General features: G+C 41.1%; 1 protein-coding gene across 2 annotated transcripts in view; it reads right to left on the bottom strand.

The window, feature by feature from the left end:
* Positions 1-16,141, bottom strand: part of OLFM1 (olfactomedin 1) — a 64,121-nt gene that overhangs the window by 30,552 nt on the left and 17,428 nt on the right. Inside the window, exons 1-3 of one of the 2 annotated variants that reach the window (XM_029612292.1) lie at positions 11,612-12,256; positions 8,972-9,121; positions 1,782-1,937 (exon numbers count right to left, since the gene is read on the bottom strand). In XM_029612292.1, coding sequence (XP_029468152.1) covers positions 1,782-1,937; positions 8,972-9,121; positions 11,612-11,761 — 456 coding nt within the window. In that variant the 5' untranslated portion in view covers positions 11,762-12,256. Of the gene's footprint in view, positions 1-1,781; positions 1,938-8,971; positions 9,122-11,611; positions 12,257-16,141 lie in introns of those variants that run through there. The other variant, XM_029612293.1, reaches the window with a different exon arrangement.

Raw genomic sequence — 16,141 nt, 5'->3', positions numbered from 1 at the left:
TTTCTTGGATATATGCATGTGTTAATTATAAAATTATATCAGTTCTATAGGTTATGCAACTGCCACTTAGGCTTAAAAAGAAGGGGCTATATTGTGTAAATACTATTCCATCGGCATGTTAAGCTATATTTCCCAGACAATTATTGTTCAGACTGGAGGGCATTTTCCCCCTTGTAGGTAGAGCAGTGCATACATTTTAACAATTTTTTTAAACTATGAAAAGCATAACAACAAGACACCAGGCGATATATCTTCATCAAATCCTGAACATTGACCCCATGGTAAGGTCCCTTCAAATACCAGATCGGTGGGGTCAGCAGTGGACATTTTACACGAGATAAAATAGAAATGGGCATTGTTATTTAAGGGAAATGCTTATCACTTGTACAGAGTAAAGCATTATTTGATGGTACTATGTAGACAGGGAAGGAATTTTATTCCTATTTTTAGCCCTGGACAGTGCTTTATATTTGGGACAAATAGGGCGTGCAGTTATAACCTGGATTTCTAAAGTGTCTTTCAGCCATAAACTGATTTGCTGTAGATCACCCAGAAAGCCAGTGCGAAAGAGGAGTTTTGAAAAGATGCTCCTTTTATGAATTCTCATTTTGTGCAGTTGGGCCAATTTTATCATCAACTCCCCACCACCATCACCACCTCCCCATCTATTATCCCCATCTCATGGATTTAAGTTAGAAACATGACCAGATCACAAGTCACACTTATGTCATCAATAGATCAAGGTTTTGACGTGCGTTTTCTAAGCCAGGGAATTTATTGCCGGAGATGTGATCAAAGTTAACAGCACAGTTACGTTTAAAAAAAAGGTGTGGACAAGATTCTGGAGGAATCTCATTAGTCAGACAGGCACAGGGAACATCATCTTCTATATCTAGGAATGAGCAACAGGGAAGAGATCTTCTGGGTACTTCCAAGTAACCCAGATTGACCCTTGTCAGAGACAGGATGCTGGGCTGGCAGACCAATGGTCTGAGTCAGCATGGAACTTCTTATGTTCTTACATTCTGACAGTGCTCATTAAAGTTAGCACCTGCTACAGGAAATAAGGTTTTGCAGAAGGTCTACCCGTGCATTTCTAAGTCTGACCCACTGCACCTATTTCTGGAGTTCTCTGGAGCAGAGATTGCCAGGGTTACCATATGGTGCAAGCTGTGGACAGTGATCTGCCTGTGACGACAACAACAGGTTTATTTTAAGGTAAATTCCTCTTGTATGGACATTAGCTGGGTGTCCATCTTGATTAAATGCACCAGCATTTCCATATGCCACTTTGTCACACCGCCTGCATTGTGTTTTTGCACAAATATGATGAACTGCATTCTGTGATATCGAATCAATATCAATAAGCAGTTGCTAAACAGAAAAAAACAGTTTACAGTTGCCCTGATTAGCGTTAATTGTCAGGCAAATTTAACGCAGTAAACTCCAATCTACCCCACAGGTAAATGCAATATAAAAAGAAATTCTATCATGACATTAAATAAATTTACATCTTGCAATTTCTAAAACAAATAATTGTAAAAGTTTCAAAATGCTGGGCATATGAGAGGGTTCAGTTGTGTTTGTGAAGCAAGGCAATATTTCAATCAAGGTATCTGGAGGTGAAACCGTAGTTCCAGGACACTCCCATCTCACCATCCCCCCCCCTACTAATTAAGTTTCCTCCACCCCCTAGCTCTCCTTGGCATTGTTTTCATAATATAATAATTTGGATTAAAAGTATAATACATTTCTATAAGGCACTAAAGAATCACACACACCTTAAACTGTCTTGCCTGGTGTTGTCTATGGTTTTCTTCAACTTGCTTGAATTTGGTCTCCAAGCCCTTCATTTGGTTTTCCATCTTCTCTACATACTGTAAGTCTCTTTGAGTTCTCCTGTCCAGCACCTCTATTGACTGGGACATGTTTTGTACCTTTGAAAAGACAAGTTTGAGGAAATGACTTTAACACTGAGCTTCATATCATAATTATAATCATACCAAACATTGAGTGGCTTCATCATTTTCTCCACAATAATGCAAAGTATTGACCTTTTCCATTCCGCCAAGAAACTCAAAGAGCGATCTGTTCATGAATTATTTACTAGTTTAGAAATCATTATTTTTCCTTCAGCTAATCAGACTGCCCAACTCTCCAAATACACCAGACACTCACATATATTTATATTGCTTCTTTTGCCTGCCTCTCAGAAAATGATGAAGTGCTGGCCTAAGCTCTTTGAGTAATATGATGAAAAAGAACCTTAGTGAAGCTTACATGAGACATTCTTGTCCAACCCACATTGTGAATTGGAACATTTTGTTATTAAGAACAGTGTATGCCTGTGTTCTGAATATGAAATACTCATATCTGCTGGTCAGCAAACGTACACCTTCAGTTGTGAATCACATGTTCTAGCACTTTAATCGTTTACAGAAACATATCTGAAATATGTCTACTAGAAGTACAACTCCTTGAAAATCCATATGGAAATATTTATATGTGTGCAAGGATGGTAGTTTATTTAGAAAATGTAGGTGGCAGCCAAATATTTTTGAAGCCATGTTTTCCTTACTTTTTTCTAATTGTTTTGCTTTTTCTTGCTGTTGCTATTTTGCTTTTTATTTAGTTTGAAATTTTTCTTATTTTGTACCTGTTTCTCTTTTTTATTATTTTTTCTCTTTTTTAGTTTTTTGGGTTTTTTTTGCTACTTTTATTTTTATTTTTTTGCTTTTTTGAATTTTAAGCACCATGAGGTCCATATTCAGAGGCATTTAGCCAAATATCTCAGAAGTTATCCAGCTAAATGAACATAGGCATTTATCTGGCTACATCTACATTTTTATTAAAAAATTTTAATCGCTTAACGCAAAATGGCCTAAGTGATGTACAATAAAACCATTCAAAATCAAATCTGGCAGCAGGATATATATTGTCATCTGCTTAAATTTAGCCAGAATACAAAAGTTCATTCTGGGGGTGTTGCGGGAAGAAGTTACATTAGTCAGTTAGTGGCTCCACTAATTAAAATACCTCCACAGTTAGCCAAATAAGTTTATCCGGTTTACTTTGCTATCTGGACAGTGACTAAATATGGACCTCTATGTGCCAAACCTCAGGTGCCCAGATGATCTGGCTTCTGAGATTTTTCCAGCCCCATATATGTGTATCAGAATCAGGTGCCAATCTATTTATGAATTATTGTAGTTGTGGTCCTGTGTGTAACTCCAACAGTTAAGTCACACACTGCCTTTGCTGAGTATCTTTTATGCTGTAATATCCATTTTGTGCACTTAGAGGTGACAAGGACGTGTGCTTATGCCTTTGAAAAATAAAAAGGCTGCTGTATGCACTTGGCCTGCCATGACATGTTACAGAAAGGAAATATATAGCACATATCCAGAAAATATATTTTACAGCCAAAGTTTAATAAAATCTATACCTGTCTATACATCTACATATATAATAACTATGAGTGAAAAAAAATATCCAGCCTTCCATCAGTTACTTGAAATCAGTCCTAATCTTTCTCTTATTTGAACAAAGGAGAGAGATAAACCACAGCAGCCAGTCAGAAAGACTATCTAGGCTTAATTATTATCTTTTGTGTATTCAGGGAAGGCTGAGACTTAATTTGAGTCTTTCCATGGTTTTGAGAATTGTTTTTAATAATTGCTGCATTAGATCACCAGCATTTAATCCCTTGCGTAAACCTGGACAGACTCGTAGTGATTTACTACACAGCTATCAATACTCCCAAGCACGTGTGTGTGCATGTGCCCAGCTTTCCCTCCGCGGGATCTTCTTTCTGATATTGAAAAGAAAGCCTCTCGACCAGATCATGGGAATAATTTTTAAGCAGCCTGCCCAAATTTCTAAGGGGGTCATTTTCTAACCCTTTTCGCGTGCGATAGCTAAATCGGGGCAGAGTTGGGGCGGCGTCGGCACCGGAAGAGGAGGACTCGGGGCGGCACTGGGGTGGAAGCGGCAGAAACATCGCTGGCTGCGAAAAGGTAAGGAGCCTTATCACTGCCATTGGCGCACCCAATAGCACCACCTTTCACGGCGCTATTTGGTGCGAAAGCCGGCAGTGATAACACCGCGGTGGTGCGATCGCTGCCGGCTTTCGCAGGCCCGCCCCATTACCGCCGAATTCAGAGAGGCTTGCGCCATTGGAAAATCCAGCCCTAAATTAGGTGGCAAAGATACACCTAAGTTACACCAATTTTCAAAGTGGACTTAGGCAAATAATTCATTTTTAAAATGATCCCACCAAATCTACTTCGACGTACTTATATCTGCTATTTAGTGAGTGGAAATTTGGGGGAAAAATGTACACATATGAGTTTGAATTTGGAAACTTATGCAAGTATCTCAATTCAGGTAAATGTGTGCCTAAGTTTACCCATATAACTTTAAAACTATCCTCCCTATGACTGCATGCAAGGAAATCTGAGAGAGGGAGACTGAAAAGGAATATTAGAAAACACTTTTTTTTTTTTTACTGAGAGGGTGTTGGACCCCAGTAACAGAGTACGAATTCACTGGGGCAGACACAAAGAGACTATATAGTGGTGGAAGGAGAGGGAAGCCCACAGAATAAGTGAGACCTGTGACAGAGCAGTAGGCAAATAGCGGCGGGATGGACTAAGTGGTCCTTTTCTGCTGACTTCTCTATGTTTCTCTATTACAAAATATAATAGCAGCTTGAGCATTTGGAGACTTCATATATGTGGCAGTGCATTACTGACTCTTGTAAGGTCTGCTCTGAAATATAATTAATCTGATGAGGCTTCAGAATCCAGCAGTATCTCAGTGGATTCTTCTTTTATATGCATCAGGTTTTGGGTTATATTATTCCTAAGGTTGTTTTTTTTTAATATGTTCAAATGATAGCAGGTCTTCCTGAATATATGATGATGATGATGTCACAAGGATACCTACATTTCTGTAGAGCTACATTTGAATTGTAACACCACGTGTTCTATGTGGCCAACTGAGAATGACTTATTAACAAGATTTACAGGTTACAAGAGGATTGGGGTAATTTTCAAAAGGATTTATATGCTTAAAACTGGGTTTTACACGTGGAAATGCACTTCACCCATGTATGCGGGCTTTTAAAGATTGCTATAATGTATGCCATTGAATTGTCAAAATGTTTTACATGTGTACGTGCACTTTAGGAATACAAATGGGCTTCTGAAAATTGCTATGATAAATGTACACATGTAACTCCTTTGAAAATGACCTCCTATTTGTTTACCATGAGAAATTCAACTGAAGTCACTGTCTATTGTACTGAAGTGGCTCTTTCTCTGGGCCGTGACAAATGTTATTCCCCTCCCAGTCTTCTCTTTGGCCTCGTGTTGCCATAGTAGTTGTAATATGATGCAACATTCATATGAGACATGTCTGCGCCTGGAGTCAAGACAGAACGTGATTAGGCCACTGGAGGCTTTTGCTTGGGCAGAAAGCACATCAAGAGTTTGCTTATGGATTTCTACAGCTTCCCCCTGATACAGATGCTTGATCCATCAAGCACAAGATTACATCAGGGTTTGCTAGGAATATTTTATTGGCTCTTAACTTGGTTTCCAGTCGGTTTTTTTCTCTTCCCTTTCCATTTTAAATATTTGGGATCTATGATTTAATACAAAGCTAAGCTATAGCTTTGTTAGAGGCTGCTGCCTGCTGATGGGTGGGCCACTAATGGTAGCCTTGTCAAACATAGGGGCCTATTAATCAAACAGAGTTAATGTGTGCTGTGAAACATTATTGCCTGTTAGCAAATAAACCAAATTAATATCAGTGGAGAATATTTGCTAGCAACACTTGTTAGTGCAATTTGATGACTAGGCCCCATAATGCTTTTGCTGAATATCACAATTATTGTAACTCCCTCCACTAGGAAGGAACTATTATTAAAGGGTGAACTTCCCAGTGGTGGGAAGTTCAGGGAGGTATCTAGAGGGCAGTGACTGCCTGCCACCATAGGAGATGAGATTGAGGAGATATAGAAAAGTGCTTCCCATGAGATACAAAGCGGACGCTAAGGACAGAGTAGAAAGAGATCTCTGGGAACAATTTATAGGAGTTGTTTGGAGTCTGAGAAGTTCTGCCAGAGTGGGCAAAGGGAGTCCAGCTGGGATAAACTGGAATCACGAGGACCATCAGTCTAAGGGGGACCCCAATTCCGCTTGGGGGAATCTCCGTTTGAGAGATAGCTAAGAGGAAGAAGCCTGTTTTTCTTTCCTATTTTTACTCTCTGGGGACCTGAAGGAATGCAGGGGCCTCAGTGGAAGATTAGGTGGGAAAGATGAGTTATGTGATGTGATCAAAGAACTGTGAGACTGTGGAGTTATTTCTGTTTTCTTGAACTTTTACCTTTTGGACTATTTTCTTTTTTCAAATAAGTTCTTGCTGCTGTTTGGAACACAATGTTGGGTGTGGACGGAAGTTTGTTTGCTTTTTTTTTTTTTAATTATGTGACTCCCTTTGGGCTCCATGACAGAAACTATTCCCCTTTGCAGGAACCTTGGTCCAGGGCTACAGACAGGCTTTACCCATCCCTGCAGTACCCAAAGGTTACCCCTGCAAAAAGAGGGGGGTGGGGTGTATTTATACTTTCTAAGAGAAAAACAATCTTAAAGCCAATGTGAGCACTGGTTTGTCCCTAAGATGATGAATAACCAATCATTCATCTTTTTTGTTTTTTTCTTTTTTGGGGGGCCTGGCAGCTTTCCCCTGCTCCTTTGAGGGTTGCACTTTTAAGGGAAGCTGGCCTCTGTTGGGCAATGGCCCCAGGAGCCTTCATTCAGAACGACCCAGGGATTTTATCCTTATTTTATATCTCGCTCCCGACCCACTTAGCCCCATCATTGCAGTGACAATTCTTTTTTTTTTTGGGGGGGGGGGGGGGGGGAGGGCACACATCAGGACTCCTTTCATAACCCTGCAATCCTGGGGCCCTAGGTCTGGCCACCATGAGTCACCATTGAGCAATGACTGGGATTCCCAGCCTCCACCACCAAGGCCCTCTGAATGCTTTCTCCACAGCGTACCCAGCCCTGTCCAACCCAGGAAGCAGAAGCCTCATACAGGAATAAAACCCATGTATACATGGCAGCAAACAGCACTGCCACTATGCCAGCACCCAAGCTGACATACCTGGCAATCTGAGTCTGGGCCACATTTAGCAGCAGTGATACTGCCATAATCAAATGAACTTATTTCTGCCAGCTTATATGGCATGCCCCAACTCCCCAACAAACTGGATTCATAGATTTAATTGGATAGAGGAACATTCGATACTTCAGGATTGCAAATCATTAAAAATGAATGTGGTAGCACTGAAAAAAAAAGAGAGGAAAACGATGCCGCTTCATGCCAACAGATGCATAAGAATCATTCAACTGTACCAAAATTGCACTTAAAAAAATAAATAAATCTACAAATGAACAAAAATGTAGTTTGTGTGACAGCAGTGCATTAGCAGTCAGGTTGCTACATGACATCATGCTAGCCCTCTGGCAAGGCCTTGTTTGGAGGCAGAATGGGGAGTGCAGAACACTGGCGTCTGCAACAGCAGAGAATAAGAGGGGTGCAGGCAGCTTCTAGTCAGCTGAGTGCTAGCAGGCAGGCTTATCGGAGGAGACCTGTTGGGCCTGAAGGCCCACGTCCAAGTCCCAGAAACCCCAGGCCAGAAAGCACGGTGGCTTTATATTAGGAGTGGAATATTTGCCAGGGAAGGGAAGCAAGAAAGCAACGGAGGCCTGGGAGGATGGATGGGAATGGGGGAAAAGGAATCAGGAAAGAACCAAAGAGAGAATATTGGAAGAGGCATAAGAGAGGGGAAGATGGAAGAGGAGCAGGATGGTGGAGAGGAGGAGAGGATGAGGGGGACATGGAATAGTAAGACGAGATAAAGGGAACACAGAACATGATGGAGAGCTGAAAGTGGAGATGAGAGAGGAAAGAGGAAAGAGGAAAGAGACAGTGAGAGAGAGCTGGGGCACAGGAGAAAAGGGAGAGATGGAGGGATGAGATGAGGATGACAGTTGGAGTGACAGACAGCTTGCACTTAGTTTTGGAGGTTTTCACATCTGTGTATCTGAATAAGGTGAAAGCTGGAACATAGCCAAACGTCAGCAATGCATTCAGTCAATCTGCTTGTCCATTAATTTTACACACCACACACATCTCAAATATAAACTGAGGTGTTGGATGATGTCAATAGTAACTGAAAGAATACAGTGAATAATCTTCACATTATCCCGATTTCTATACTTTACACACATACACACAGTACTAGCAGTTGAAAAATATTTGCATTTTGTAATTTCCTTGGCAATCATGATTGCCTCCATTAACTTTAATGAAGTCCCAATAAGTTGCTGCCCTATCCCCTAAGACAGGGGTGGGCAGTTCCGGTCCTCGAGGGCCACAAACCAGTCTGGTTTTCAGGATATCCCTAATGAATATGCATGAGAGAGATTTGCATGCACTCTGCCTCAGTGGTATGCAGATCTATGTCATGCATATTCATTAGGATATCCTAAAACCTCGACAGGTTTGTGGCCCTCGAGGACTGGAATTGCCCACCCCTGCCCTAAGACAATCGTAGGGGCCACGGCTTGCAGGCGCTGTAAATGTATACAGAAACAGGAGCCTTAAATTCTTTGCAGGCTGGGGACAACTCATTGCATATCGGGCAGATTTCATTAATATAATTGAAAAGACAGTGACCTCATTTGACTTTCTTGTTCTTTTTCTTCAGGGCTATGATTTAGAAATATGCCTGCATTTATTTCCAGTCACATAAGAAAGTTAACAAATAATTAAAAAAAAAAAAATACAACAGCAGAATCATTCAAAATTAGCATCCTTTTTCGGTGTGGCAACATTGCAGCTTGGATCTCAACAAATCCCCTTGAGCAGAGAGAGGGGCTGTGATGGAGCTGGTTACCTTTTCCAATAGCTGTCTCAGCTGCTTTGTCCTGGCATCACGCGAGCACATTGTTTGCTGGGGTGCCACCACTGTACATATACACCGCCCCTCACTGTCCTGGGCAGAGCTGTACACCTGCCAGCTTTCCTCTGGGTTTGTTGGCAGCACCTGGTGATAAAGGGCAGTGAGAAAGACTGAATTAAGTAGGCAAAGGGCATGCGTTCCAAAAAAAAAAAATGTGAAAAGTGGCAGCAAGCGTGGAAGGGGGAGGGGAGGTTTTACAGGAGGGATGGAAGTCAGATTCCAGTTAAAGAGGTACGGACCAGCCAGGAAGGAACATTATGGCAGAGCAAAAAACAAAGAAACAGTAGTATCAAATAGCATTATAAAATTAGAGGTTTATAAAAAGGTAATTAGGAACTGAATGAATCATTGCACAGCATAAACAATGCTTCAGAAAATGTGTAAGGCTGATACAGAAGTGCAGGATGAAGTTGTACATTAAGCAGAAGAATAATGATTTAGGAAGATAATATGGCCAAATGCAGAACATGAATGGGGCACGTTGAAAGAGACAGAACAGGGAGAAAAAGAGAGACGGAAGAGCTTAATCTCCCTGCTGGATATCATTACTCAAATCAAGTTCGTACAGATCCAAGAAAGAGGTGAAACCTAATGGAAAACTGTTATTAAGCTCGGGTACACTCAGTATCTCCCTGACATACATGCATTTTATTTGTGTAATGGGATACCATTGTGTCTTCACTCCATTAGGAGAGCAGCGGTCAATGTGAGCTGGAGTTCTGTCTTAGGTGCTGAATATCAGTAATTATTGTATATAGCCGGGGTTCTCCCAGTTACCTAAGCCGAATGCTCAATAATCATCAGTCGGTTCTCTAATCTTTGTGTTACGGTTGCCTCAAAAAATATACAGCAACCATCTATAATACAATAAGTACAATATTTCTAAATAGAAAAAAATCTCAGGCTAATATTCTATTTTAGCATTAATGTAACGTATTTCAGCAAATCCGCTGTATGTTGATTGATTTTACGGTTGTATTTCTAGTGCTTCTATTCAATAGTACTTCAACTGGTGAGCACGCTGGATGGATATCGTGGTTATCTGAGCATATTTCAGCTGTTCCTGTGCCTTACTATGCTGGTGTGTTTTAAGCTTACTAAAAGATAAACGTATGTAAATAGGGCGCTCTGACCATGTCTAATTCACCTAAATTTGTTCACATGTTTTCAGATCAGTTCTAGAGGCGTAACATGACCCTAAGCTGATGTATTCACTTATCGACAGGAACTGAGGAGGCATTAAAACAAATATTATTCATCTTGGATCTGGAGGCAGAGAATTGAAATCTCTTTTTTTACAGAGAGATATCTGCCTAAAGGATATTAACTCTTGGTTCTCAGTTAAGTGTGTTGAGTCCCTAGGAAAGTGGTGTTTACTGTAAGATCTTGGTAACAAAGGGAATTCAGAGAACAGGAAGGTTTTTTTGTTATATCATTGTATAAGAAACATCTTTTGAGAAATCAAAAAACGTTTGGATTGATCCAAAAATACCCAGCCAAAGAGGGGGAAACCTTAATGCTATTAATCAGTTCACTCATCAAAGAAAAATTCCAGGAACAACAGAAAAATCTGTGGACTGAATGCAACTGCCTTAATTAATTTTCTACATAAAACAACAGATCGGATTTTCTGTGGATTGCAGCTAAACACAATGCAAAATGTGATTCCTTGGATACACTGAGGATTTGTATTGGAAATCTATTTGCATTACAAAAAAAAAAAAAAAAGCATCTTCACAAACCAGGCTGGAAACAAAAACTACAACTTCTGCATTCAAGTCTTGGTAGTCCACAAAAATAAGCCAGGCATTTGCAAAGCCATGAGAATGTGCGGATGATGCTTTCAAATGTGCGTCTGGCGGGGTCTGCATTAACACGCCAGGCTCTGAAAGCGCGCTCCTCAGCAGCGCCTCGGCGCTTTGCACTGCCCGCAATCCTTCTTGGCTCCCGTAGCGCCCTTCATGCGTGTAGGGCAAGGTTTCCACCCTGCTATGCAAATGAAGGCGGTAACTCGCTTCCCTGGAGCTCCCCTCTGACAATCTGTTTAATGAGAAATCAAAAGATGTTTGGGGCTGACCCAGAGACCACCCCAAACCTTAACGTTAGCAAACGTGCCACTTCGCAAGACATTTTGGTTGCTATAACAGGTAGGCTTTGCATACACTTTTTCCCCTCGCAAACCTCTCCATTCCCCATTGACTCCGGAGATAACTTGAATTTTCAGAGCCATGTTTCACCGTGCCCTTGGTTTTCTTCCTTCTACTTTCTTTAATTTAAAAAGGTGAACACGATCTTAACGACTCTTTGCAAAGTAACCACAAGGTTCGGGACATTCGGAAAATTGCATTTGTATGCAAATCTACAAACCAGTTCTATTTCACATGAACTCCGGTTTAAACTGCATCGGAAGTATCAACGTCATTAAAAAAAAAAAATTCAAAGAAAACTATTTTGACTTTCGCCTGTACAGTAACAGGAAGAAGGAGGTTGCTCGTGTCCCGCTAGTTACGGAATATTTCCCACCAGCCCCAAGCGCATGACCAGGTTTACCCGCAGGCATTTAGAAACACTTACGCCTGTGCTTCTGTCCAGGGTCCCGGCGTTGGCCGCTGTCAACTTGGTGGTATTAAGCCCCACCAGAGATGGCAGAGTCTGCGACATCCAGTTGGTGATCATGGCCATGGTGCTCAGGACGACCCCAATCTTAAGCAAAGGCACCGACATCTCTACAGGGCTCCTCTCCACCAACCCTTCATTCTGAGAAGGCGCCTGAACTTGCCCGGGGCTGCATGGTGCTCGCCAATACCAGCTGCGGCTCCCCCCCGTCCAGCACAGCCGATCGCTTCTTAGACATATTTTGTCTGTGTGTGTCTCTGTGTGTGTGTGTTTGCGTGTAAGGCTAAGAAGCCGGCACGCTCACTCCCCTTTTTGCACGCACACCAGCACAATTTAAATCTGCTGGCATAAACCTCCGCTTGACAGCCGCAGCAGCACCGACTACGGCAAAGACAAAAGGAAGCAAAGCCGACTCCAGCGCGGTGGCTTCCGGTCTTAAGGCGCCCAGCGCCGGGCTCGGAAGATTGCCTTTGCCGTGGTTCTCCTTTTCAAAAGCAAAAAAGCCCCGTCTTCTGGCGGGCAAACGGGCTCCCAGGCTGCCGCTGTCTGCAGTGTCCCCGACATGCCTCCTTCCTGCCTCCGCTGCACTGTGAAATGGCTAAGGTAGAGAGGGAGGAGAAAACGGCAGCCGCGGACCGAGCTGTTCCTCAGCCCCTAGAACGCCCCCCTGTTACCTTCAGGATCTCAGAGGAAGAGCACTGGGACTTTGCTGGACTTTCTATTTATTTTACATGCATTGTCCTGGAGCTTCTTTCCAGCTAAACGTGATCGGTTTGCATAAAACATTTTAATAGTAAAGGAGGGGAATCATCAGATATTCATAGGCGAATCTGCTACCTAATATAAGATTGTTCAGCTGCTGCAGGGTTTTTTTTTTTTTGTTTTTTTTTTAATTCTTCAACTGGTTCGGATGGAAACATTTCATCGCTGGAACAATTCAAGATCTGATTATTTATAGATAAACTTCTAAATCTGCCGCGATGTAAAGGTTGAAAGAAATGGAATACACACAGGAGACGTCCCGACGTCTCCTGCCCCCTCCCAGCAAGATTCTTTGGTGAAGATTTCTTCAAATTATCCGTTGCACGTCTCAATCACAATATCAATGTCTGGGAAAAAGAAAATCAAAAGTCTGATCCCATCTTTTTGCCAGCAATTAACTTGGAGCTAAATCAAGTCTTCAAACAAAAGCACTGTAAATTGCATTAACAGACTGATAAAAACATTTCACTTAAAATATGTAATTTTTTTCCCCATTATTTGAATATACCAATTCCAGATTAAAGCAGATTTCTCCAGCGGATACTAAAATTTCTCATACCTGTTATTTATGTATTTATTTGATTTATATTCCACCATTCAGGCAGTTCAAAACGGATTACATAGGCATCGCGTCATAAATCCATACACTACAGTTTTCACTGTCAAATCGACAGCAACGTTTAAAGATCTCAAACTAATGGAAACTGACAGATTCATACTATGCCTTTATGAAATCCCAGCAAATACAGAGCCTACGTCCTTTGTGCCAAAGAAATAGCACTCCAGATCATGCCAGACAAACATATTATTCATTCCGCTCCTAAAACATCATGGTGAAGGAAAAACTAGGCAGTAATCTTGACATAACCCATTCTTGACCTCAAGATACTAAGCAGAAAGCTTCATGGTAAAGTCGGTTTGAGGAAAATTGCCCTTAATGCTTTTATAACGTCGGCGGATTCCATTTAGAATATCTATTGTTATAAGAAATTCCAAGGGTAAGAACATGTTTCCACAATCTGTTCCTTCCTGTGGAAGTAATGCTTGTTCTAAAACTCTTTTGCTAAGACCATTTTCTCAGGCCTTGGTAGCTCTTACAAGAGAAATCCACTGGCCTTATGTGGTCTTACTGCAATTATATAGCTAGAATTGTCTTTGAAATAGGAAAATGGGGTTCACCTCACCAATACATAAATGCTAAGTTTTTGTTATCTTACTAGGAGCAGAACAATAGTACACATTGAGATGCAAGTTCTACACCCAACTGCTGGCTTCTAGTGCCATCTTCTTATGGAACTTGGTACTGCACTTTGTCCATGGAAAGGATGCCGCAAAATAGTGCTATATAGGACACTGGCTGGATTTATCAAGAACAGTACAGTTATAGTTGATTTTTTGATATACCAAACCTTCACTCAAGACTCTTGGCATTTCCATGTGTTAAAAATAGTTTTAATGAATAGTTCTCTTCTAGTGAAGAGTCACTAGAGATAGTCAAACAGAATAGCTCATTTTGATGGAAACATCTTTAAATGTAATTTACATCATCTTTTCTACAACATAATTACAAGTGTGAAAATGAGCTAATTTGTTATTGCTACTATATTGACATGTCTTTCAGTTGAGATGTTAAATCAAGGTTCTGTTTATTCTATGGACATTAGAGATCCTATGGCACATTTACATAAGTAAAATGTGCTCAGTGTCATAGTTAAATTCCACATCAGATTATATTGTCATGCCATCTGAAAGACCCCATGTACAAAGCTCTGAAGTAGGAACAGAAAAAATGATATAGGTCTTTCAGTTATGTATATTTTATTAAGTTAACGGCTATAGAAATGTATGGCACTCAATGCATGTATAAGCTTGAGTCTTGCATGGTACTAAAATCATGCATAGTCTTGAGTCTGGTATGGCACCGAATGCATGCGGCTTTTGAGTTCTGCATAGCACTGAATGCATGTACGGTCTTAATTTCTACATGGCACTAGGTACATGCACACTTTTGTGTCCTGCATGGCACTAAATGCATGCACACTCTTGCATCTGGCATTGTTCTGAGTGCATGCACACTCTTGTGCCCCACATGGCACTGAGTGCATGCTCACTCTTGCATCTGGCATTGCACTGAGTGCATGCACACTCTTGAGTTCCTCATGGCACTGAGTGCATGCTCTTCAAGACTGCAGAAATACTCTTAAGCAGCATTGTAAGAAGTCTTTCTTTGGTTCTCAAGCACTAGGGCAAAAGCTTGCCACCCTTGACACGACACAACAAATCCCCTTTCATGCTGCAGGATTTCTTGAACAGAATCTCGCTTTAAGAAGGTTTCTCTGTAAATACTAGAGTTCAAGAAGTCATCTGATAGACAGCCATATTTTCAAATATCCCTTCGGTTTCAAAAAATGCAGCTAAATGTTAGAAAGTGTTTTCTTTAGGGACTCCAGTTTACAAATCTAAACAAGAGAGATGATTTTCCAGGCAAGACAGAGAGAGGCTTTTCTTTAGTGCTAATCTAGGCAAGGAGATAAAAGAAAACAAACCCTGCTACTCACTGACATTCTTCCCAATCCCATCTAAGAAAGAACACAACGGTGTAAGGAATTCAATTAAGGGCAACTTTGGGAAGCTGGCTTTAAACTGATTTCTGCATACTCTGTGCTTACCTTGGATTATGTATGATCTTTTTTACACTTTTTCATCTACCTTTCCATTTCCAACTGATTTGTCTATGATTTATTCATAGTTTCATGAGAAAGGAAAGGTCTTAGCTGAACATTTTTCAGCATAGGCAACCACTAGGCAGATGTGTGTATAGAGCCACTAGATAAAACGACAAGCCATGGATTTTATGCAAAAAAAAAGGACTTTTCCCTAGCCTGAGTCTATTGGAGGGGGGGGGGGGGAGCCCTTTACTGAATATGGTCTTTGCCACAAGAAGGACTGGACTGGGCCTGGAAAAGGTATGCAGAAAAAAATACAGGTAACCAACGGGGAAGAAGACAGAGAGCATTCACGCAGGCAAGAAAACAGAGTGCATCTAATGTAGGTTTGAATTGAATTAACATTTTTCAACAAGTTTAAGAAAATATGGATAACTCCAATTAGACCTGAGACATTAATATATCATTAGGTTTAAGGTATTACTGGAACTGGAGATTTATTACAAATCAGCTTGTTATAAGCCACAAGAAGATGGCTGAACTCCACGGACAAGAGCCTTTATTCAATGTGTAAAATTTTAACAGCCGTGTACAAGCCAGAGGCCAATGGAGCTCTACAACTAAAAGACAAAAGTAGAATGTGTGAGCATTCAACCAAATTATAAGCAAGAGCTGAAGAAGAGATGCTAAGAAATAACTCATAACAAAAAGCTGCAAAGCTCCACCAGGGGCAAAAGCAGAGGTCAGGCACTTAAAAGGACACGGAGCAGCTTTCGATAGCTCTACCGTGGTGAGAGCTATTCTTAAATACCCAAAATATGTTAGAATTACATCGGTCTGATAGCTATAAACAGACTTAGAAATGGCACAAAGCATGGTGTCTTCTATTTTTCTCTAAGCCTCCTATTCAATGATACATAGAAATGTTAAAATGCCAGCTTTGTTGGGGGAAAAATATTCTTTACGATCTGTGCTTGGTGCTTTCGGCTTACTTTCAGGACGCTACTGGATCAGCGCTGAAATCCATGGCAAAGATCATTTAGCCCTGGGGCCCGTAAAG

Source organism: Rhinatrema bivittatum, chromosome 8, assembly GCF_901001135.1.
Source record: "Rhinatrema bivittatum chromosome 8, aRhiBiv1.1, whole genome shotgun sequence".
Taxonomy (NCBI): Eukaryota; Metazoa; Chordata; class Amphibia; order Gymnophiona; family Rhinatrematidae; genus Rhinatrema; species Rhinatrema bivittatum.
The sequence above is the reverse complement of the archived record's forward strand: the minus strand, read 5'-3'. Positions and strand labels throughout refer to the sequence as shown.